The 25,466-nt window shown below is 38.8% G+C and overlaps 1 protein-coding gene across 8 annotated transcripts in view; it reads left to right on the plus strand.

Moving 5' to 3' along the window:
* Positions 1-25,466, plus strand: part of MAST2 (microtubule associated serine/threonine kinase 2) — a 188,364-nt gene that overhangs the window by 96,714 nt on the left and 66,184 nt on the right. For all 8 annotated transcript variants that reach the window (XM_058842382.1, XM_058842383.1, XM_058842384.1 and 5 more), the window contains one exon: positions 25,058-25,149. In XM_058842382.1, the coding sequence (XP_058698365.1) occupies positions 25,058-25,149 (92 nt within the window). The remainder of the gene's footprint in view (positions 1-25,057; positions 25,150-25,466) is intronic.

Below are 25,466 nucleotides of genomic sequence, written 5' to 3' on the forward strand. Positions count from 1 at the left end.
CTCGCCCGTTCTGCTTCCGAGAGACTGGAAGATTCCAGAATCATTAAACATCCAATTTTCCGAGTGAATCACCACACCAGTATTGACCAGGAGTGTTCCTTTAAACTCACGGGCGTCTGCCTTGCCCTCGCAGAGAACTTGCAATTATTTTGAGCAGGACGCAGTTGATTAGAGCCGCGTTTGTCTTTGGCATGGAGGAGCAGCCCGTGGGGACGTGTCCCGGCCTGTGCCCCATGGCTGAGCGCGCGCAGCCGCCGCTGGTGGCAAGATGGATCTCAAAACTGGGACCTGTCGCTTCTGCAACTTCCCCCTTCTCGTCAAGAGCAAGGGCGGCCGCAGGACCCCGCAGTCGGTGTTCTACATCGTGCTCTTGTGAGTGGTCGCTAATGGGAGAAGCGTTTCGTAGTTGGGAGCCGTGCTTGCTCTGCAGGAAGGGTGTTCTCTGCACATGCAGGTGGTGGTGGCTTGCACGCCTCATCTGTGCTCTCCCCGCTCATGTGTTTGTTTAGGAGCCTGTGTGTTCTACTAAATACTGTGGCCAGCTGGAAATAGGGTTGGCTTTTCTTGCTGGCTGCATTTTAAGAGGTGGTGGAGAAAATGTCTTTGGTAGAAAATATTTTTTTAAATTGTATGCATTTGTGCTTAATTTTTTTTTTCCTTTCTTTAATTTATAAGATCTGTATAATACTACATCTAATAAAAATTTGAAAGAAAAGAAAATAAAGTAAATGCAAGGTGGATATTCCCATTTATTAACACTTTTACTTTTTCTGTATATCTGAGATGGATTAAAAGGTCATTGGTGAGGTGGGTTATGAAAGTAATTTATTTTAAAACCAAGCAATTTTGTTATATATTTTTGTTTCTAGCTCTATTATTTAGATTTATTTGTGCCATTTTTAATGTTACAGTAGAATGTAGGAATATATACCGTTGCAAACAGATAAATTTTGGTTTTAGTATTTCAACATAAATGTTTCTCTGGAGACTGCAGAAATCATTAGGAGTTCCGTATCTGCCCATTCTGTACTTTATTTCAAAGCTGAGAATTCAGTTTGAGTCAATTTATCTTAATTTATTAAATCTGCTTCTTTGTTCTAACATTTATGTCTCCACTTACACATATATATAGACAAAAATGTTAGAAGTCTTATATAAAACACATGTCTTCATTCAAGACCTTCTAAATAATATGTGTATTTTAGGAAACCTTGGTTTTGTAATGAATCACCTCTGCGGGTTTCTCAGAATTACAGAAGAACAGTTGATAGAGTTGTAACAATCTGTAGTTATTTAAAAATCTGTGGTCCAGGCTTGTTCTCATGTTGGATTTGTTTGTATGTTATATATTTTTCTGAGGCTCACAACCTGGAGTAGTTAATTTGTCTGACAGTTGATGATATCACAGTTTTCCCAGACTTTCAGATTAAAAGCTAAGCTTTTGCTGTGAAGATTCATAATATTGCAGAGGAATGGGTAAAATAGGGGCCAATTTCTCTTATAAATGCATGTCCAAATAAGGATGTAATTCTGCCTTTAAAACTAGATAAACTTTTTCTCCTTTTTGTGTGTGTGTGTCTACTTGCACCCCTCATGTTTCCCAAGCATGGTTTTGATTTCTCATGTCTCTTTTGTACCATGCTTATTTTGTAAGGTCTATTCTTATCCCATGCTCTAACTTCATTAAGAATTTATGCTTGAAAATGTAAAATTCATCCTCTTCATCTGTTCATTACATTAGCATTCCCCTTGCTCCCAGAATAACTCTTCTTAGCCAACATCCTACAAAATAAGCTTTTTGTCTCAGAAAAGGCATGGTAAATGCAAGGGCTTTACACTATCCTTAACATTTCAGCTGAGCTAAGTGTGTTAACCAGAGAAAGAGGAAACAAGCTGTGGAGTGGAACGTCCTGCGCTGGAGATTTGGGTTGGAGCAAACAACCTGAATAATACTGAGAAACAAATCAGATGCCAGAGCTTGTTTTAGAGTTCAGGCTTGATTGGGTCTCCTGGGTAATAGGCTGTGAAACAGGTGACAGCACTCCCTGCTCCCCACGTGTGCCCTGAGCCTGGGGGCACCATGGTGATCCTTGGCACAGGCTGCTGCCCTGGGATGCGCGCTGGGGGTTTGTGGTCCTGCATAGATGAGGGGAGCCCTTTTTGCTTTTGTGAGCTGGTAACTGAGAGCTGAGTAACTCAAAGCCCTCTAATTCCACCGCTCAAATACAGCTCAGTTTCCTCTCTTTGTTGTTTGCTTTGTTCATTTTACCTTAATTACTTGCCTGCTGTCTTGGTTTAATTTTAGCCTTCCAGTGGTATTTCTTGTTCTTCAGTCCTCACTCCCTACGAAGACAAAGTCTGCCAGCCACCTCTGCTGCTGCTCTTACCCTGATTAGTCCTTTGGGCTCTGCACTGTAGCTTCTATGTAAAATGGGGGGAAAATAATAATAAAATAATAAACCTGCTTTTTCAGATCTGCTTTGCTGGCATAGTTTTGTTGGAAGGCTTATGGACCATGTCTGTCAGGGAATGTGTGTTACAGCTCTTTGGGATAGGCACAAACCCCATGCTACAGGAATTAGCAATAGCCTGGTGGTGTTACTCAAGTATAGGGAGTCAGAGGTGGAAAAACTGCAAAGAGCTGAAGTGCTGTACTTCTTCATGGAGAGCCTGCTGCAGGCTGGAGTGGCAGGAGAAGAGATTAAGTTATCTTCCTGTTCGCAAATCCAGTTGCACAGTGAATTCATTAAGACTGTATTACAGGTTAAAAAGGAAGTTTTAAGTGCTTTGGGATAAATAATACATGACAAAGATGAGGAAATGCTGTGGTGGCAAGAGGAGGCTCAAGCTATGTTTTTTCCTTTGGATAAATTTTGGCTGGCAAAGAGGAGGGAGAACCTTTGGAGGAGGATGTGGGGGGTTACAGCAGCACTGTGTGATGCTGTGTTTTTTGCAAGTGCTACCGAATGTCCTTAAGTACATGTTGGATAAAGCATTAGAAGATGTCTGTGTAAACAGGAAGTGACATTTTCAGATCTGATTTTCAGTATTGTTGTTTTTCAAATAACATTTCTCGATTTTTATGGCATTTGAATCACATATGGAGGTTACATTTGATTAAACTGGACAACTGACATTTGAATCACACATGAAGAAGGCTGGGCTAGGGAAAGAATGCAAGATCCAGTAACTTATTTAAAGAGGATAATTGACCTTTCCATGGCATCTGAGCCCAGTTATCAAGTCTGTGAATTTGAAATTACGTTAAGCTTATATTATATTGGAGTAGCTGAACATCTTACTGGTGTTACTTGGGAAGGATAGTGTTGCATGGAATATTAACATACTAATAAGTGATATTTTTGTAAATAAAAATACGAAGAAAGAATATTTCTTATTAAATATTCATTGGATTCAGGGCACAATTAACTTGGTATTCTAGCACTGCTCACTTATTTAGTAGTGTCTTATTTAGCAATGTCTTCACTTTAAAGATTGTGATGATGGAGCTGTAGTTGGTGTCCTCTGTATCTGAGTGAGTACAGTTTTGTGAGAGTTGTTTTAGACTGAAATCAGAGCAGTTGCTTGTGCTTAACTGTGCAGTGATATTGTAGTGCATTAGATAGCATTTCAGGCTGTCCACTAGGATGGCAACCCCTGTTAGTTCAGTAACTGTGCCCAATTAAAGTTACATGAGGAGTTGGCAGCTGCCGTGCAGGTGCTGTGCCTGATAGCTGCTTCAGTAAATGCTTCTGATCCTTTGAATCATTAACTAGTGTAGTCACTTGGATGTTCCCTGCATAAGGAATGCACACCAGGGGGAAGTTTAGTTGTTCTTCACCCCCAAAACCCTTGGCCATCAGCTGTTTGTTTAATCTCATACAGATATGTCTTTGGGAACCCTTTTATACAGAGGTAGCAGTTGAAATCCATGGGAGCCACTGTAGTAAAAGATTATGGATCTGGGATCTGGGATGGTGGCTTGGTGATTTCTGCCCCAAAAGGAAGAAACCTATGGTTTTATAACTTAGCAAATGATAGAAAAGTGAACCTTGAAGATACATTTAACCTAATGTTTTCTGTCAGACTGTTACTTACGAGTCTGGCGATTGCAGGCGGCTCAAAGACAGTCTGTTCTTCACTCGCTTAGGTCACTGTTCAAATAATAATGATGCCCCAAATAGCTCAACACACATCTCCCATGTAATTTTTGTTTTAAAGGATCCTTCCTTTTTGTTTTTTAAAGCATAAAGGAAGAACTTTCTTCTTTCTCACTGTTGAAAGACCCAAGTTTTCTGCTGGAGTTTTTACCCCTTACACGCTTTTCACTGTGTGGTGATACAGAGCAGGTATCTCTTCACCTGTGTCAACTTCTGCTTACTTACAGTCGTATAATTTTCTGTGCTTATTGGGCTTACAATTTAAAGTTTAAAATAAAGTCAATATGCTCTTTATATAGATAGAATGTATCTACTTACGTTGTGACTTCTCCAAAAAATTTGGCTTTGCTGGCAAAATGGTTTTAATTTATGAGTATTTCTAGTGAATTATTCATGGATTTCAGTCTAATGACTATTTAAAAAAGTTATGTCTCCAAGTATCACATTTCTGTGTGAAGCTTAATACAATGTAACTATTCAAGTGATGGCATAAAAGCAAGATTAGTAAGATACTATTGGTTTTTTCCAAGAGTATTTCAACTGGTTTCCATAAGTTTTCCTTTACCACAGCGTAATTCGTGAAATTAATTTCATTTGAAAACTACCGCACTATTACATAGTTCATCCTGATTGAAGTGTTTAAAAATATAATCAACACTTCGTGGAAACTTTTCTTGGTACATAGTCAGCTTAAAGTGTAGTCAGTCACAGGAGTTTTGATGTTTGGGATATACTTTTTCAAAATTACCTCATTGATCTGCTTAGTACTGCTTCAAACTTTCCAGGAAGTTTGGCTTACTTCTAAAATGACAGATTTTATTTAAAAGAAGATGATCTTATACCAAGGAAATTTATTTAATGATAAATGTAGCTGCTATAAAAAAGTCCAGAAAGCAATGGGTTTCATGTGGACTGTTTGCCTAATTGCATTCTCATTTAATGTCAGGCTTAATTAATGTCCTACTTTGGTAATGGTAAAGATGAGAAATAGGGAAAGTCGTTGACACTGACTATTTATAACTGTCCAGTGGATGCAGTGTCATTAGGAGGGCTCTGGAAACTGTACATTTGGTTGACAGAGAAATACTCCATCATCACAGGAGCTGCCAAAATGTTCTGCAGGTGGTCTTTTCAGAGGACAAGTTGGGCATAAAGAAGGGAAGGTGCATTAGGAAGATTGATGGAGACTAAATATCCTGAAAGGAGAGTGGGAGAATGTTATAAAGGAAGAAGTTTCTTTAGGCTTGGAATAACTCAGGGTCTGGAATTCACAAAGAGATCTTAATATTATTGTGAGTTGAATAAAATAGAGAACTTATCTTGTAACCTATTTGTGTGAGTGTGTTGTTGGCATGTTCTCTCATATACAAATATGGTATGTTTTTGAATTAGTGAGAAGTTTCTGGTCCAGATTTTCCAAAATGTTTTGCTGATTGTGCAGACATAGTAAGACAGTTCCTTTAAAAGGATTTCATTTGTCGTTGTAGGTGTGAGAAAATCCTTACGCTTCCTATATTTGTTGCTACTAAAGACAATTCTGCAAATGTTGACACTGTCATATTATTTTAAAAGCTTTTTGACAGTTTGAGTTCTTCAGTTTTTCTAGCAAAAACACTGCATCTCCAAGTGTGGTGTCTTCACAATTTTTTGGTTTTTTTTTGGTACTCTGAATTTCTCTGGAATCTCTGGGTCCCAAAATGAGCGCTTTGTTAGCAGGGTTAGTGTTTGTTACTTCCATGTAGAACAGGCATTTTGAAAAGCAGGAATATGAAGTGTTAAAAGAAATTTCCGCTGGTTTTGAACCAGTGTTATGTAATTCTCAAAGTGTTTTTTGCAGTTGTTGGGTAAAAGCTGTGCAGAATTGTGTTAAATGGCGAGATGGGTGAATGGATATGTTTCTGATAATAGCAAGCACCCCATCCCCTCCCCTGCTTGGGGTGCCCTGTGTTCCCCAGGAGCAGCAGAGGATGGGCAGGATTTAGCTGGATTAACATTGCTGTAGGGCTGTCAGTCACTGATGCCCATGGAGAAATGTTCTCCTAAAATGGCTTCTCCTTTTTGTGTCCTTCCTGCAAGAGATGTGAAAGTGCTGCTGCTGAGTACAGTGATAATTTGTGATATATCTTCAACTACGGAGTTTTCAATCATTTTTGTAAAAAGCGTGACTAATACAGATTTAGGGGTGTTAGCTGATTGTGATCTTATTTGCTAACTATAAGCAGTCAGGCATTTACTTTTACTGTGATAGATTTATTTTGTTAGTTAACTGAACACTTTTTTTCCCCACCATTATTGCTTGTGAATTTCAATTCATGTTTTAGCTGACAGAGTAAAATTTTCATACCTTTTCAAAACCAGGTTTTATTGGAATTGGAAGGTCACATAATACCCTGAATATAATTCTAAAAGGCTAGTGTTCAGTTTCAACTTGATTGGTATATGATAGGATGTGGACATGAAAATGAGTGTGTTTGTTCTTTCTCATCAGCAGTAGACAGTGGCAGAGTTTGGTTCAGTTGTACTCTAAATTAACTTGGTGAAATCAAGCCTCTATGTGATGTAGATTAACTTTGTAAAAATGTTTAAAAGCACTAAAAAAGATGGTCGTGTTGTGCAGAGAGTCTAAAAATCCCTATTTTGAATTCCAGCTGGAAGGGAATACTTTACTCAGTCAGATACTGTGATTCTTGATAAATGTATGTATTAAAAAGATGTAATTATTTAATGGAAAATTATGAAGGCCATCTAATTCTTCCATGAGATTATGCAGAAGACTAAGGCGAGTCTAGTGGGATTTCTTTCTCCCAGACATTTTTGTGTATTTTTTTTTAGGGCTGTATTGTGCTTGGAAGGCTGTGCCAGCTGTTGATTGTCATCTTTCTCATGCCTGTGATAAAAAGCCACTCAAGAAGGCTGAAATATGAGAACGTCATTAGCTTTCCTACTGGCAGAAGTGCTTAAAGAAGCCACAATAGAAAGAAAATAGATTGCATACTGAAATTAAAAAAGAAGGCAGCTCCAGTGAGGTTTTGTTTAGACCCTGGAAAAAGCAAAAACATGGCAAGAGGGTTCTACAGGCACAAAAGGGAATAGTGAACTTATGGCTGATGTGCAAAGGGGGTGTGTGGGAAACCTCTGATGTGCATCACACGAGTCCAGCTTGTCAAAATTCATCTGGTTGAGTTGTTTTGGAGCACCAGGTGCTATGTAGGAGTTTGTGTTTACTGTGACTGATGTGGATCTGGTGTGGCTGACTTCAGTGGGGAGAATGAATTTCTGGTTTTAAACTGATCTTAGAAGGCATTGGAAGCTTTTTAAAATTTTTTATTAATTTTTTTTTAAAAATTAAAAATCCACTTGGGTTACTGAAGATGAAAGACGGGGTTTGTTTGAAGGTGGGAGATTAAGGAAAATAAGCAAAATGCCTCTGATGTACCTTAGGAAAATAGGAGCCACCATGTCAGAATAAAAACACAAACTAGGCAGTCAGTGGTGCTTTCTGTGCAGACACAGCTCACAACCCCCATGTGTTATTCAGGATTGCAGACAGTGCCCAGTTATGGTTTTGAAAATACTGAAAATATTTTGTTTGTAATTAGATGAGCACAGAGAAATGTGTAGAAGGCATGTATGCTGTGTATTCAGCAAACTCCAGGTTTAAAGTGTATATATTAGGAAGAGAATAAATATCTCATTTTGCACTGCCTCCTAAGGTGGAGGGAGGGAGGCAGGGATGGAGCAGGGAGAAAACAGAGGCAGTGGAAACAGCAGCAATATGTACGCTTGCCTGCCTGTCTCACATTAATGGAACAGCTTGCACGGTCTACAGGGAATTTGCATTGGCTCTGTCACTGGTATTATTTAGTTCCTTATTTATTGCTAGTGGCTTGATTGTGCTGTATTTTCCCAGCAATGAAAGCTTTTAAAGATCATGTCTGACTCCTTTTGGACAGTGCTGTCCAATTTCTCTCTGCCTGCTACCAGCATGTTGAGACGATCCAAAAGGTAATCTAAGGATTTTGCGAGTAATTCTTACGATGTTTTTCTAAGCTACTTGTTTTAATACTGTTTAGTCTTGCTTCTTTTCCTGTTTTAACAGATTGAATCATATTCCTAGTATGTTAGATATGATTTCTTAATTTCTGAATGATTTGTAATTATATTCATTGTAAAAATCATACTGTGCAGATCCACCGTTCGTTCTTTTTAAAGATATTTATTTAAAGGCATTGTTCCTTCTCATACTATGTGAATGTGATAAGGGGTTTGTTTCTACAAAATGATGGATAGATGCTTACTGGGAGGAAGCTGCTTTTTTATTTGAAGTAGCAAAACAGTATTATGTTGAAATAGGCAGCACCATGAAAGACTTGCAAATATTTTGACTTACAGCGCTTACAGTCTTCACAGAGATATGCATGACCTTAAATTTTAAATAATGCTTTAATACATTTAGCATTTTTTTTTTTATCAGAGATGTGAATATGTTAGTGTAGCAGTTAATAGGATGGGTGTTTGTATTTACCCTGCTCTCTGGATTTTGATAAAATCCCACTGAAGTGTGTGAACTAATGAATGGTATCAGATCTGATGCAGTACAGGGGTGTCTCTTCAAGACTGTGAAATATCAACATAATTATCACTCATCAGGTGCTCTGTGGAGCTTAACATTTGTAGCCTGAAAACTTACTGGTAAGACTGGGTAGGTAGCTAATCCTGACTAAAGCAGTATGTTCAGATTTATGAGTAAACAGTTGCAGCTGGTACCAGAATTTCTCAGCAGCTGGTTTGTTGATAATGTTAATAATCTATGTAAGGCTCAGAATATAAGCTTTGGCTGAATATAAGCTTAGGGTGAATTTTGTTCATCAGCTATCAGAAATTATATTAATCTTTTTTAGAGGGTTGTAGCTTCTATCAACTAGTATTTTGGGGGACTTTTAATTTTCTGTTATTATCCAACATTTGTGATTTGAATTGCATCAAAGTTGTGTTCTGTGCTGCCTGTGACTTCTATAAATCTTAGTGGCAATGAAGAAAGACTTCGTAAATAAATAAGGATCTTAGTTGCCAGGAATTGCATTAGCAATGTTGTTGTTTTCAAAATTGTTGTCATTAGCCTGTCTTTTAAAGTAAAAGAGCTCCTTGAGGTTGAGGTTGTGTGTTGATGTCTCTGCTCCAAGCAGTAACTTTCACAGCCATTGAGCACTTGTAGCAGTGGTTTGATAAGCGTGACAGAAATGATGAAGATAAAGCTTCATATTTCCTTACAGATTTCTTGAATTTGGCTGGGGAGTGGAAAGGGAGGCAAATTATTCTCCTGTGCCTCCATTTCCAAAAGCTAAGGTAGGCTGGACCTGGCTTTCAGGTGCTCTTGGCCGCCAAGGTGAGCATGGGAGCAGTGTGGTGTAGGGAGCCCTGGCTCGCCGTGGGAGCCAGGGGAGCTGGGCAGAGCCAGGAGTGAAGGAGCTACTTCAGGGCAGGTGAGCAACAACACCTTTGCATAAGAAAATAACCTGTGTTAGACCTGCAGATCCTTTCAGTGCTGCTGCCTGCACAGCTTTGGTTTCCTAAAAAGCTTCTCCATTCCAGATGGTGTCCAGTGTGCCTCAATTGTGAAAATTCAGCAATAATAATCTTCCAAACAGAGTGGGCACCTGCAATGTCTCTCATAACAAAAATAGACCATCTTCGTGTTTCAATATCTTGTTAGTGTGCCATTTTGAATTTAAAATTACGCATCAAGGTCAGAAACAATTTGAGAGATACTAACAAGGTTTCAGGTGTGATATTTTGTCAGAAAATGCCTACTCAAAATTTACAATTGCATTTATTTGTTAGTAGTTGAAGTACAAAAAGAAAGAAATTGATCTGTAAATCCGCTGAGCACCTTAATGGAAAAGAGATGACTTTTTATTGATTTAATCACATAAACGAGTATTAGGTATTTCAAAATGATCAAACAGCACTATGAGTATTCAGAGCAGAGAGCTGCTGCACGAAGTCATGTGGTGGAAATCCTATTTTGCACAGGATGGAAACCACAGCCTTCAGCCGGCCTCAGAAATGAAATATTTGAGCATGTGTGACAGTTTGCTGGGAATATCACCTTCTGCCGAGCCGGGCTGGCAGCCTGCCAGCTCTTTGCCTGCCGTCTTGGGGGAGATGGGTGGGCAGGTTGGGCTGGTCTGAGGAGCATTGTGATAAATCACTGTAATAATGTGATTCTTGCCAGGGTATCTGTCCTGAAATCCCGTGTCCACGTATGCAATGACTTTGCTCCTGAGTGTATCTGGGCTGTGAGAGCGCTCACTGCCCATGGAGTGAGTTGCCATGACCTGAGTATTTCTGTGGGCTAACGTTCTCAGGATTGTGGCATCTGGGCATTAGGAATGGAGTACTCTATCACTAAATAAATAAATAATTTCCAGTTTTAATTGGCCCCATTTCAAAGCATAATGCTCACTTCTTAGTGCACTTCCTTTGAAAATTATGATTTCAATTTAAATTTCTCCTATAACTTTGCAATCTTGGTTTAGCAGTGGAGAATTTTTTACTGTGACAAATACTCAATACAGTTTTCCTCTGCTCTGTCTGTAAAACTTCTGTACAGTCCTGTTGCATTAGTGATAGCTTGTCTGCTCTTAATTCAGAGCTTCTCCACCTTGGATTTCTCTCAGTTTTAATTTGGTTTCACACTGCCAGAAAGGGTTACTTATGGTATTCTGACTACTAAGCTATGGCACATTTCTCCATAATGGCTTCTGATATGTTCTAAAAATCCTAGAGGACTTGACTCCCATATGACTTCTCCTACATTAGGAGGCAAATGGGAAGGACTCCTCTTTCTCCTCGGTGCATTTTGTGGAAATGAGCTCTCTCATGCAGCTGGTGGGATTCTCGCCGCAGCTAATGGCTCTGGAAAAGTGAACCATCTGCTGCTCCGGTCAAAGTGGCTGGATTGTTTCTTCTCCAACGTATTCCCGGAAGGATAGAGAAAGTCAAGAGCAAACTGTAAATACATAAGTTTCTCATGGGAGGGGTGACATAAACATAAATCACATTTACCTGTCAAACTGGTTCTGTATAAATATTTATGAGTTTAAACTATAGGAGAAATATGAGAACTCCTTGGTTCAAAGGGCATGTGGGGCTGGTATTCTGATATCAGCTCTATTGAGGCATTGCCTATTGAAATTGGATTATGGAAAGATAAAGCATAATTGTGACGTATTTAAATTAAATGTCTCTGGGTTTAAGTCCTTTTGTTTCTTTACACTTTGGGCGTATCTTGTATATACTCTTGTGATTTGATATTAACAACACTGTATAATTGTGCAAGTGAATGTTTGTTGGTCTTATGAAACTGACTTAGAATGCTGATTTCTAATGTTTCCTCATTTTTTCATTTTAATCCTCTCTGGGTGAAACAGGCTGTGACTATTTTAATGATTTCACTTTTGTTTAGTGACTTTCTCTTTGCAAAGATGGGAGATCTGTGTGCTGAAGCGACTTTTAAAATAATTCTGGGGGGTGAAAACGGTGGATTTTTGTGAGGAAGGGCATCTTGGATTTGTATCCACAATTGCCAGTGATACTTCAATTCTCTTTCCTCTTCTCCTTTCAATGAAAGTGCTTTAGTAATATAATAATTTGTTAAAATCACAAGAATTAACTGCTCATAAAGCATAAAGCAATCCTTAAGTAGCAAAACACCTTTAAGATCAGAGATTCTATGGAAATCATTGTTTTTCATTATAAACAGTTCCTTGGTAACTAAGAAAAATGCTATTTGTTATAGCATTTGAAATATTTTTTGAAATAGTCAAAAACACTAAGAGAAACCACCTTTCACTGGAATGGAAATGAGTGAATGGAAATAATCAGGTGGCCAAGAACACATAAATGGTGCTTTTTGATTTATTGGTGTTTTTCTGGTAACTTCTCAGCTGCCATAGCTGGACCATGTTAGACAGCGAGTCCATACATATCCCCCCAAATGTATTCAGTGCCTTTTTTTATGCTGATTCATCTAGATTGACATTAAGAGATTGTGTTTTTCAGAAGGATGCCACCTCCTCCGTATATACATTGTCACTTTGAAGAAAAACAATTAGTTTGATGGTAGCAGAATACTTATTTTTTGTGGTAACATAAAACTAGCATTAAAAATGTGAGTCTGTACTATAATTAACTTTAAAGTGACAGCTGTCACGCCACACATTTCCTTGCTTAAATGAATAACATAAGAAATGTTTCCCTTATGTTGGGAAGGATGGGAAAGACTTGGAAATTTGACGCTCAATTTTTTTTTGCCCAGCTCAGCATATTAAATGACCTCCTGACACTCATAATTAGAGAATAAATTTTATTCAAACTACTTCTGCTAGGTATTTCAATATGGCCTTAGGACAAAAGCACTGCTTGCGGGAGAAAAAGTTTCCACTTTATCTTCTGAAAATCTCTTTATGACTGTTGGCTTGCATGGAAATGTAATGGGTGTTTTGCTCACTAATGGATGATTTTTGGGGAGCTTCCAATGCACTCTGCAGTACAGGTTATTTGCACTACTTAAATACAGTAAAAGAGGCTGGTCCAATGAAAGGAAGGAAGATCCTCCTAAAACCCCCAAACATTTGTAATGATTCAGAAAATCTACCTGGACTGTTTGTAATTTTTAGTTTATGTGGGATTCTGTGTGTATCATATTTTATTTTCATTTTGAATGCTGTTGGAAGTTTCCCTGCTTGACTAAATCCCAGGGAAAGGGTCTTAGAGGGTTAACACTGAAGTTTTGAGCCTTGAAAGCTTTTTGTTCAGATCGAAACTCTCTTGTATGAACATTTGGCTATTACCCAGGACAAACCAGTTTTTCAAGTCAAAACCTTTGTGGAAAGGAAACAGAGCAACACACAAATTGCAGACAATTTCATGAATTATTTGGATCCTTCACATGAATGAGACTACTCAGTATGAAATAATTTTGCACTGGTGTTTTAAGTGAGCTAAATGAAGTACTGGGCTAAGAGACTGGTTTGAGGAGAGGTATGAGGAAAAGAGAGATCTGAACTTTACAGAGGACACTCAGATCGGGTCAGTTCTGCTGTGGAAAGTGAGACATACTGACACGTGATTGGCCTGGAAATGGGCAGTGCTTGTGTTTAATTGAAGTCGACACATTTGGGTGTTGGAATCCTTACAGAGTCTGTGCATCTGCTTATTTTGACTGTTTTTTGTCGCTGACAAGCACATTTTAAATCCAAGTGCCCACCAGCCTAAAGCTCTGGGATGGACTTGGAGATGTATCTGGATCTGAGGAGCCTCTGCCCATGCCACGATGGCCTTTGCAGGCCCCCGTTCTTTGGAGAGGTGTGAAGTTGTGGTCAGGAGCAAACTAAGAGATGGAAGAGCACTTGGGATTCCTGTTATTTTACTGTCAGCTGAACCTTGAACTGTACACCTTAGAGCAAAATGTTTGTTATGAAAAGGAGACCTTACTTAAGGGACTGAGAGACACATTGTGTGGCATGTCATCTTTTATCACCGGACACCTACCTGGAGAGAAATTACTTTGTTTTCAGTTGGGTGCTCAACACTTTGTATTGACCACCATTTTGGTTACATATTCAGCAAGTAAACATCTTTCCAAATCATTAAGGAAAACACCTTTGAAGTGATTTGATTCTACATTTGTAGCTAATTATCAGATAATCCCTGAATAGTTTTTCCTCCACTCAAAGCTCAATTATCTTATTTTTTTCTATTATTTTGAGGACTACTTAATACCTAAGTGTTCTTTAGAGTAGATTTGCTGATAAAATGAAACACACTTCTGTAGTGAAATATCACAGGTTATTCCAGGTCTCTTAAAAATTTAGTTTTAAGGACTGTTCTGGTGTAATTTTTTTTGGTTCTATGACAGCTGAAGGTGGAAGGGTTCAGAGAACTGGGATTCAGAAGGGGGATGCTTATAAGTCGTGTGCAGGGGAGTCCTTGTGCCAGGTATGAAATCCAAGCCACCTGATACCAATCTCTTTTGTCTATTATTTTAGGCAATGCTATGCAGTAAGTTGGACGTGTTTTGAGATTGTTATGTTAATCAATCACTGTCTTTACACAAAAGTGCCTCGACTGTCATGTTTTATACAAGGACAAAGCTTAGTCATGTACTGAAAATCTAAGCAAATGTTATGCTTATATATCAGTATGATGCCTCCCCATGTTCATTACTGCCTGCTGTGTTTACGTAGCACTAAGCACATAATTTAAACTCCTTCAGAATTAATAGAAGATGTAAACGTCACTTGACGTGTTCTGTTTGATGTTGAAGGAGTTACTTCTGGTATCATGCGACACTGGAAGTGAGCATGTGCCAGAGGAGAGACTCACAGTGACGTGAGATTAAAAATCTTCTGCAGGCACACACAAGAACAGTCTTTCCCTTACTCTTTGTTCTCTGAGGAAGTGAGCTTGAATCCTGTGGTGGCATTTGAAATTACTTATTTCCAGTATATTGTGTGTTTTCCTGTCCTGTAATTTTTTTCCAGTCTTGATTGCATGGTAAATTAGGATGTTACAATTAGCAGACCTAATTTAAATTAAGCATGATTGCTATGGAATTTGAATACCTGACTTTCTGTAAGTGCATTTGTCTTCCTGGGCGTCTTCATTTGTGACATTCTGCAGTTTTCATGGGTCTCATTTGTTTTCCTGCTGGCCATGCTGGTTTCAGACTACATGCAGAACAGAACTGGGGCAGCAAGAATGCTGGGATTTCACAATACATGGCTCTCAGAAATGAATTTTACATCACCTTTTACTTATACAGAAATAGGCTAATGTTATTTAACTGCCCTATCTTCCCCCACATTGTCTCAGAGAAAATTTGGGCTGTGTTTTCCTGTGCTTGTGTATTTCTGCTAAAGTTTGTTAGACATCATTTGTAAAAATATTGCTCACATGTTCTTAAGTCCTTTAGTTATGAATAAATATATAAAGTATTCAAAAAGCTTTTAGCAGTTTCTTCACTTGCATTCTGATCCAATTGTGCATAAGGTACCTTTATTAAATATCTGCTCTTTTAGCAGCAGTGTAAATTATGGCTCTGATTTTGCTAGGTTTTAGTTTTTTCTTACTTTCTTTTAGGACTTCTTTTTGTTATCACTCCTACCATCCATTTATTTTTGATACATTCATATATTTGTATGTACTGCTGTCTGCCAATCAATTGGAATTGATTTTGATTTTACTTTTCAGCCTTCTTAAGTAGAATAGCTCTTGAAACAAGTACCCTTTCTTGGCAGTGGTGAACTGCTTCACCCTTTGGATGTCCTGCTGGTACAAGCTTTAGCTGTCAGCTTCTGACTTCCAATATTTGTGTTTTTCTTCTTCTCAGTCTTGTGAATGGTTGTTCCAGCTTCAGTCCACTAAAATTTCAAAACCCTGTGTGTGTGTATCTATTTGTAGTACACATTTGTATGGTTATTAAACAGGAACAGCCATCCTTGTATGAAAAATTGATGGCTGTTGGATAATGAACATTTGGCGCAGCAAATAGGCTTTACACAAAAGAATGAGGTTTAACATGTAATCAGGCTTGATTGTTCCAGAAACTTCCCCTTGCTGCAGATCTGAGGGCTGCTCTGTGTGCCAGGGCAGGATCTGCACCCAGGGCCTCCCCCTCTTCTCCTGCCCTTTGTGCTTTTGTTGCTCCATTACCACAAAATGCCTCCTCCAGGTGTATTTTCTTATTATTTTAGTAGTCAGCTTACTCGATCTGATATACACTGCAGTATAGCTATCTAATGTGTTTTTGTAAATAATTTTTTCATGTCTTTGTAAGTGTGTTGTTTTTATCTGGGACAGTGGTTTATCGACAGATCTGTCTCTGTAAATGAGTAAGGACCACATAAACCAAACACTTTATTTCAACACTGCAGTGTATCTCTCTACATGGGTTTACACCAGTTTTAGTGGCTACACTGAGCATTTTCAATGTCCACAGAACTTCCCTTCTTTCATGTTTAGAGCCAACATTTGCCTCAGGAGCCTCTCTTCCCTCTCTGCCATTCAGTGAGTGCATTGATTAGAAAGGTCCTAAGCAGCATTTCTTCTAAAGTGAAGGGAGCAACCTGAGCAATCCGTATTCTCTCTCTGTATCTGTTTGGAATTAAAGCCCCACGTTGGCAAACACATTTCACCTTTTTTCCAGTCTTTGCTCTGATAGGGAACTGCTCTGCTCAGCTCTGGTTGGTCCAGGCAGGCTGGGCACAGCATTTTCCTCTCTAAACTTAGTCCTGGACAAATGTCAAAAGTTTTGTAGCCTGCTTACTGAGATTACAGGTTTGTTAAGCCCAGGTATTTTCCCAATATGTCCATTGGACTATTATCAGTCTACCTTAGTACACTCATGCTCTGCTGTTATTTTTCAGAGATGTTTTTTGAGGATTTTTCTCCCATCTTTGTGTGTATGTAAACACACGAGCAACAAACTGTTTTCAATGCTTCCGTTTGAAGGCCCTCAGAGGCTGACTGTTTGTGTGTACATACATATACGTACTTTAATACTTTCACAGAAAAGTGGTTTTCCCCTTTTGAGGAAATGAATATTTCTTCATTGGACTGTCTTTTAGAAGTATCCTGTTTTGTTTTTTTTTCAAATTTTATTAAGTTGATGCTGATATTTTTCTTTTGGTTTTATTTTGTAAGAAGCTGCTAAGAGCTGGGAAACATCATTGCTTTAGGAAGGAGAGGGTCTTGGTGATGAAAATAGCAAGCACATTCTCACCTTCTAAGTTTAGAAGCAGAAGTATAAATTTAAATGATCATTGCAAGGTGGGCAAATTGAGACTTTGATTTTTTGGTTCTATGTCATCATCTACTACACTTTGCAACTGGGGATGAATTTGAGAATTTTTTACCTATTAAATGATTCTTTTTATATGTTCAAATTCTGCAAAATTAAGAAAGGCAAAATGGAACCCCAGCAGAATAAAAGAGCAAAATTATCGTAGCAGGCAATGGTTAGGGAAGTGCCTGGGTCAGAAAGGTAGGAGGGATGAGAGCGTTGATGTATCAGTGGTGCAAAACGTGATAATGTATATGTTGCAGCTTACTTTGGTTTTTTGGGTATTTTTTAAAAGGTCAGATATTTTGGTCCCTTTAGCTTGTGAGTTAAATCCAAAATATCTACAAAGCATTTCTGCCAAAAAGTATGTAGAACTAAAAAAACTGAGGGGTGGTGATTTTACAAAAAGCTGCCTAAAATGGTGAGGAATTGGTTGCAGATGAAGAGCAGAGGAGTGGGTTTATTGTCTAACACTGTGCTCTCTTTGTTGTCTGCTCTTCTGGCACGTCTGTTCAGGTGCCATGTTCTGTTCAGGATTTTCTGTGCTCTGGTATGCTGGAAGCTGCTTGCAAGTTAAATGTGCTGGTGATGCTTAAGAAAGTTGATGTTGCAGAGCTGAGGATGGCAGTAAGTGAGGCTCATGTGTGAAATAGCAGAGGCACCGAGGCTGGCAGCACAGCCCAGCACTTGTCTGAAAGCCACAGCAGAGATGTAGTTCCAGCTGGTAGGAAAGCACATCACGAGTGTAGCACTCTGCCAAGCAAGCAGAAACCCTGACACTCTTCACTGGGGTTGTTATTGTTGGTCTCCATAGCTGGAAAGATGAGTCTTACCAACAGAGCAAAACCTTTCCAGTGAAGCTGAGGAGAGCACCTTAAGAACATGTATTTTTAAAATGTGCAAATAATTTGGTTGTAAACATCCAGTCTTGTTCAGAATGTTGCCACCGTGGTTATTACTCTACTGTTCAGCTGTGTGAAAATCTGTGTGCTGTGCAGTAGAGGCAACTCCCCAGACAATCTGGAGATTAATTCTAAAATAGTGTATTGTTAGAATAGATTTAAAATTAGATCGGTAATTAATCCTCATGCTGAGGTTTGGAACTGCAGGTAGCTGATAATGAGCTAATTTGTAACATTTTTTTTTATTCTTAAACTAAGAAAATGCTCTGAAACAAAATGAAGAGAACAGTTCATGTTGTGTGCTACAAAGCACAAAGAAAGGAGTGCTCATATTATTTTATGTAACACTTACATTAAAGCTGTAAAACTTTCTTTCCATTTTCAGCTCATTTGCTTTGTTTCCTGGATGCATCTTTGGGGAAGGTGTCTAGAGTAGGTTTGTTATATTGCACACCTGTATGTAATTGTACCGCTCCACGGTTAGAGGGTTTGAAACAATGTAAAATCACTTTGTCATTTCATTCTGGAATTTGTTTGCTTGGATTTTTTGGAGGAAAAGAAATGTGATAAACTATCTTCCATGAGAATTGCCAAGTAGAGACTTATTTAAAAAGCAGCTATGCTACATGAAGCATTTAATAATAGATTTGGAGGAAATGAGAAATGAAAGTATGCAGTTATGCTTAGCTTTCATTCAATCAGCCTTTCACACTTTGTGATGTAACTTCATGGCAGTATAATGCATAACACAACTGAAGTAGGAGATAGGAGTGTTTGAGAAGGTTTGTTTTATGTTTGTGCCCATTAAATAATGTCTGTATTTATTCTGGGGTCTCTCTTCCATAATCAGGGAATTTTTCTTACGTTTGTTCTTTTATGCTGAAACAAAGATAGGCTCGGAGTGTGTTCAGAATAAAGTGGATTCATGTAGATGAGAATGGCTGTACCAGTCATTGTAATTTGTTGTGACATCTCATTTTGTTTGGCTTTCCAGAGTTGTTCCTATATTGTTAATAATGCAAAAGGTCTGGACTGTACAGCGTGGTGTAAGCAGGTGTGCACCAGCCTCAAGCATTAGGCAAATTAGACATAAATTTGGTGTTCACTGGCAATTTCAGCCTTTTCTTTTGTAATTTCTTAGCTTGCAGTGATGCTGCTTCTTCAATCCAGCTCTAAATGAAGTAGGAGGGTTTGTCTAAAATATTGCTTGGTTGAAATGAAAGGAAAATGTTTTTTCATGCAATAAGTTAATTCGTAAGTACAAAGATGTTAATCTTCCTTAAAACAAAAGAGCCATCTGCACCCATTTTGCTCCTTGCTTTGTAAGTCTTGCATTGCTTGACTCTGTTCACCTCGGTTGGTGTGTTTGGTAGCACGCTGAGAGGTGTGGTGGCATTATGGAAAACGATGTCCTTTGTGTGTTTTACCCCTGTGCACTCTCAATATCTGTACAGAAGTGCAACCCACACTTCACAAGTTGACTGCATCTTTTTCCTCTGTGCTCTTTTTTTTTTTTTTTGTCCAGTTTATTCTGTCTTATGGTCTTCAAAACAATGGGCAGTGCAGATTTGAGTAGAGCCTGGCTTGCTGAACAACTCGCATCTGTTTCTGTGTTTGTAGTAATTAAACTGTAGAAAATTTTTTGTGGAAGAGGACCCTGCACTCAGGCAGTTGGTTTTCATTGTTGTTTTTATTTAGGTTCCAAAGTTCAATCCTATTTGAAGTTCTTCAGAAAGATGGTGGAAACAGGAATACTGTAATGCAGTGTCATGATCATGGGAGTTAGGGATTGATTTTATAAAGGCGTGAATGGCAGGTATAGATTGTCCAGGGATGCACTGGACAAAGGCTCCTTAGTTGTTTCGTCTGGACAAAATAACCAGGAAGGAATCAAAAATCAGGATGTTTGCTTGCTCCTGGGACTTTAATGACAGGAAATAAGAAGCAGTTTTCCTAGGTGATGTTGGGATGAAGATAGTTCTCTCTCTGTCTCTCTGGAGACTCTGCCTGCAATCCTTAAGAAGTTGCTTGTTGGACTCACGCTTCTGTCCTTCGTATCTTAACTGTGTGTAATTGTATTTCTTTACAACAAAAGAAGTGTTTATTGTAGGAATGTGCAACCCCCCAAACCTACACCATGAATTATAACACTTTTTTCCCCCCAGTTATTCTAGGATGAATAACTCTTAAACTATTCTTGAATGTGGAAAAAAAAGAAATCAGTTGAACCAGATGCTTACTTATCTATTTTAGAGAAATAATTATCCCTGTTGTTGGTAGTGCTAAAGCTTACAAAATTGCTTCCATCTTTGAATTACTATAATTAAGACGATAACTTCCACATCTAGTTAACATTGCTGTGCAGCTGCTGCATTCATTGACATGCAGATTTTGGATTTTGTAAATTTTCTGTCATTGTGAATAAAAATTTTAAATACTTATTTTCATTTCCAAAATGTCTGTTTCTCATAAAGAACTCTTTGTAAAGCAAATCAACTGAAACCAAACTTTTGTAACATCAGAGGAGAATCTGGTGAAGTTTGGTTAGGTGATATTACATTTTAGGAAAATATGTAACCACAAATAGCTTTTGTAGATATGATTGCTCTGAATTTTGCATCCCAGTTCATAGGGATTTGAGGCCACTAAGTGGAGTGTCAAATCTGAAACAAGTCTGATGTTTGGCTTCTGAAAGGCTGTTTTGAAAGAAGTTAGTGCAAGAGTTAATCTGGCACTTTGACAACCTGAGGTAGTTTACAAAATTCTAAAATTAAAATTTTTGGTTAAAGGTTGGGCTTGATGATCTTGTAGGTCCTTTCCAATCTTAGTGATTCTATGATAAATCACTAATATGAATAAAATGCATTCATGAATAGTGACCAAAATGTGATTTAAGCTATACTTTTCCATATATCTTATTTCTTCAAGTTGATTTCTATCAAAGTCAATGAGAAGGCTCGTGCAATCAGTATTATCTTGTTTACTTACATACTCCAGCAGCTTCAGCTACAAAAAATTCCTCAAGGCCTATAAATTCAGATGGATTTTGAAAAACTTCCTTATCATTATTCATTTATAATAACCAGCATCGCTATGAAATTGCTTGGTAGTGGTGGTTAGTTATTTATATTTACATTGTTTTTTCTGTGGCCCTCACTTTCATTACACAGATACCTCATGGGCATTAATCAGTTTTGCTCGGTGAGTGGAAGATGTCCCCTGAGTAAACTGCTAAAATAAAGAACCAAATATCGATTTATGCTGAAACTGAGTCATTGATTTCCTTTTCAGACTGAATAGGCACATGAAACAAGGTGCACTCGTGATGCTCATTTTACAGGCTTGTCTGTGGCTGAGGAGGAGGAGGAGGTTGGGGTGCAGATGAAGAGCTGGGGGCTGCATTCAGGTCCCAGGTACAGCACCAAAATGTGCTCAGAAATAACTCTGGGTAAGGGTGCAGGCTTGGGGGCACATTTCAGTGGGTCCAGGAGCAGTGTCTGGTTACCAGAGCCACGTCCGATGTGCTGCGGTGTTCAGTTTCAGGGACACGCTGGGGACACTTCAGTACACGTAACAAACGCTATTTTTACTGCAGGCACAGAAGTTTACTCCAGAAACAGAGTAAAACTCGATTTCCACAGTGATGCAAAGGCATTGTTTCAACTGTTTCAATATAAGAGATGCGTTTTACTGTGTGTTTTCAGAATTAAATGGGGGTGCTCCTGTGTTCTCACAGGTTCCTAGACTCAGGTTTGGCTGTGTGGGTGCTGCACTGGGGTCAGGAGGGCAGCGCCTCCACAGCTCTGCATGGGCTGGAGCTCCCTGCAGCTCTGGGCCCTACAGAAGCTCTGCGCTTTTAAAATTGTGTTTTGCCCTAAACTGGAAGAACTGGAGGGGATTTGCTCTCTGAAATTATGAAGTGAGATCTGAGGGGGCGGGGGTGGGAAAGCAGTTAATAAGACCCATAGCAAATCATGAGAGGAAAAGAGGTTCAGGGCAGGGCTCATCATGTGTTTAATGAAAACAGCAAAACTTTGGCTTATAAACAAATAATAATGCTTGAAATCTCCCTAGACTGGCTAAAAACTTTTTTTCTAGTTAAAAAGTAAGTCATAGCCAACCTTTTTCCCTTTTACTTTCTCCTGTTACTCTTGTTTTCTTACATAGATTAAATTAATTTTTGAGCAAGAAGACATACAGTATTGTTTTGAGGATTCACGAATGGTAATAAATAAAAATTAATGCAATTTAACGGGTTAACAATATGATCTCCTCATTATCATTGGCCTGGTAGCTCACTTTTGAGCCCAGCACTGTGTGTCTGGCTAAAATGAATCTTCCAGGAAATAATTTTTTCTTCAGTGGAGCTATTTCTGCCAACATTTAAATTGACTAGTTTGAATTTCTTTGGCACTAAGCCTAAGAAATTTCTTTAAGCCCTGCTTAAAGCCAGCTTTGCTTCCTTCATATTTAGCTGTTCTTTAGGGGGTGCTCAAATGCTGTCATAGTGACTTGTTGGGGGAGAGGTCATCCCACTGAAGTCTGCTTGTTACCTCTTCCCTTCACCCTTTTTTTTGTTTTAGTGACTACCAGAACTTCATCACTCTTGTTCTGCATTTCCTCTAGGATTCCTACATCTGTTAAAAGCTTTTTCTCTTTATGCAGAGAGCTCTCTTCAGCCAGTTGAGAGTATGATTGTACTTGTGTATTTTTCTCAACATAGAACATCAATCTGAGAAGTTGGGTGTTTTGTTTTTAGTCTTGGTATTTAAGCTTTGCCTTATTGCCAACAGACATAAGTCATAGCAAAGGCTAAACGGACCCAAGTGGTGTTTCTCTTTTGCAGATGAGAGATCCAGGAAAATTAAAAGTTATCCAATGCTGATGGTGCAAAGAGAATAATGTTTTATTCCCAACTTGGGGCTAGGCTTTCACTCCAAGCCATTCCCTCCTCTGGGTACATTTGTGTAAACCTGACCTATTTTAAGAGGTCTCAGCTGTGCTTGCTCTCCATTCCCTTAACCCTTTCTCTTTTGGCTCCTTATCTTGGCAAAGACAGCAAAGAAAATGGGTTTGTAAAACTCTGTTCAATTGGGAAAATGCAGGCAACAGTTAAAAAAGCTCTGAGTTTGGGACAGTTCACTTCCCCTGTTATGCTGTGGTTTAAATATACCAAGTTTCCATAGCCAGCTCCAGACATTGCTGTGGTGAAGTGTGCTTTAGGAACTCTATTTAACAAAGAGATACAACTGTAGAGAATGGAGCTCTGTTTTCTCACTTTACTAGTGGTTTTAAATGAGTGAGATCTTAAATTCTTACAATATATTTGATACTAAAATACCTAGGTTTTTTTTTTTTTTAGATTTCTCACATAGTAACATATCTTACACTAGAATACTCAGGAATTTCATGTTGCAAGAAAGATTTTGTGCTAATGTAAACAATGATTATCTGGTATTAATGTTGGAATTGAGTATTCTGGTTTTTTTCAGCAGTTACTGGAATAGTGTAACTGAAAACATGTTAAAAATATCCATGAACTGAGATTTTAAGCTTCTTAAAGTCAGGCTGTTAGTTTTTCCATGAGATGTGCACAATGGCAATCAGATTTTGGATGGACTGTTGTTGAATAATACATGAATGTAAATGGAGATTGTATGGAATCAGTTGGATAATTTTGAGGAATGCTTTAAGTACACTAAAGAGCCTGAATAGCAGTTAATGGTGCTTCAACTTTATTACTGTTTATTATAGTTGGCAGTTCAGTTGTATTTTTTTCTGCATCGAGTTCTCTAGTTTCCTATAGAACAGCAATAAAATAAGCTTACAAATAATAATAGTCAGATGCACTGTATCCTGTGGCAGCAAAATACTTTTGCATTAAACTGTAGTTCTTGGCAGCCTGAGTGTGTTTATTGTTGGGCAGCTCCAGCAGATCAGTCAGTGCACGAAGGACCTGGCAAACGACAGCATTTGGGGTCTGCAAGCAAAGAGGCTTTGCCTGTGCCTGGGCAACCCAGTGTGGAGCTTCACAAGACACCCCTGGAGTGGGGCCAGCGAGCTCCTAACTCAGCCTTTGCTCAGCTTTCCCTGCTCCTGGCAGTTCTCCCACTCCTATCAACACCAATAGGATTCTAGTTACCTGTTTTGGGAACTGCTGAAGTAAGCGGGAATATTTCTGCTATGTAGGAAGCAAGCGAGGTTTGTAGCTGTAGTGCTTGGTCACTTGTAAGATTTTGCTGGCAACTTCATCTCTTCTGTTTAAACAGCCAGAGAAGTGGCAATCACAAACAGATTTAACTATCTAACTGCTCTTCTTTGCAGCTCCCATGATTTAAAAATGTTTCCTCGCCCATTGTGATTCCTTTTATCATCTTTAGAGCTAAATGTCTGATACCAGCAGTCACAAGCTGGGAAGCAAATGGAGGAACACTTCCTTCTTTTCATTTGGCTCAGTTCTGAAGCTCTCAGCAGGGGAAAAAAGAAATCTGAGCTGTCCCATAAGAAGTGTCACTTTCCTTGCTAGAACAAAGTCATGGCAATGAATAGAGTTGATGTGGCGGAGGCGTGTCTCAAACTTGCTTTGCAGAGTTTTCCATCTGTATTGCCACATGCGTTCAGAAAGGTTTTTAGATCCCAGATTTTAAATTTGATTAGTAATCCCACTCATCTGCTGGGTTGTGCTAACACTTTGCTCTGTAGTTTTAACTCTGCCCTAAGGAATACGCTTTGGTTTCTTATAACCAAGCCAGTAATTGTAACGGATTTATTTTCTAGGTTGGATATTAGTAAGAGCATCCAAAGCACTCTGGGGTATTTTATATTGTTTTTTGCTTTTTGTGTGAGTTGTAAAGCATGAGTTGCACATATTCTGTGAATCAGGAATGAGTTACCAGCTATCTCCTGTGGCCTGTGCAGCAAATGCTTCCAGAGTGTTGAAACACTTGCTGCTGTACCTTGTACCTGCAAGTACCTTTTCTCCCTGTCCATTTCCTTCTTTGCAGCATCACTACTGAGAGCAAGTGTGAGAAAATCCCACCCTAAATACTGCAGGATTCCTCCTTAGCAGAAGGAGATTCTGCAGGACCTGCCTTGAGGTGCTGTTGTCCATCTGACCGTGCCTAATGGTTTATCTTTCTTTCTTTCAGCTGTCGGACGAGCAACAGGAAGAGTTTGATTGTAACATCCAGCACATCTCCAACTCTCCCGCGGCCACATTCCCCTCTTCATGGACACGCAGGTAACTCCCTAGGACTGCTCTCCCTGGGAATCACCAGCACAAATGCCAGTAGCCATTGAAGTGAGTTTGATACTGATACTCAGCATCAAAATATGCCCTTTGGAAATTACTCTGATGGTAATTTTTCACCTTCTCAAACTTGTAAGAGAGTCATTATTGTTTCAAGATAAATGTTTTATGTTCTCCACTTTCTAGTTTGCTTCCATTTCCATCCTCCACTCTTCCTGGGGGATTCAATCCTCTTACATCCTGCAAAAGAGCCTGAGATTGAAAACGAAGCCAAATAAAATTAGATAAATACATTGAAGTAAATCTCT

This window comes from Poecile atricapillus, chromosome 7 (assembly GCF_030490865.1).
Source record: "Poecile atricapillus isolate bPoeAtr1 chromosome 7, bPoeAtr1.hap1, whole genome shotgun sequence".
Lineage (NCBI taxonomy): Eukaryota > Metazoa > Chordata > Aves > Passeriformes > Paridae > Poecile > Poecile atricapillus.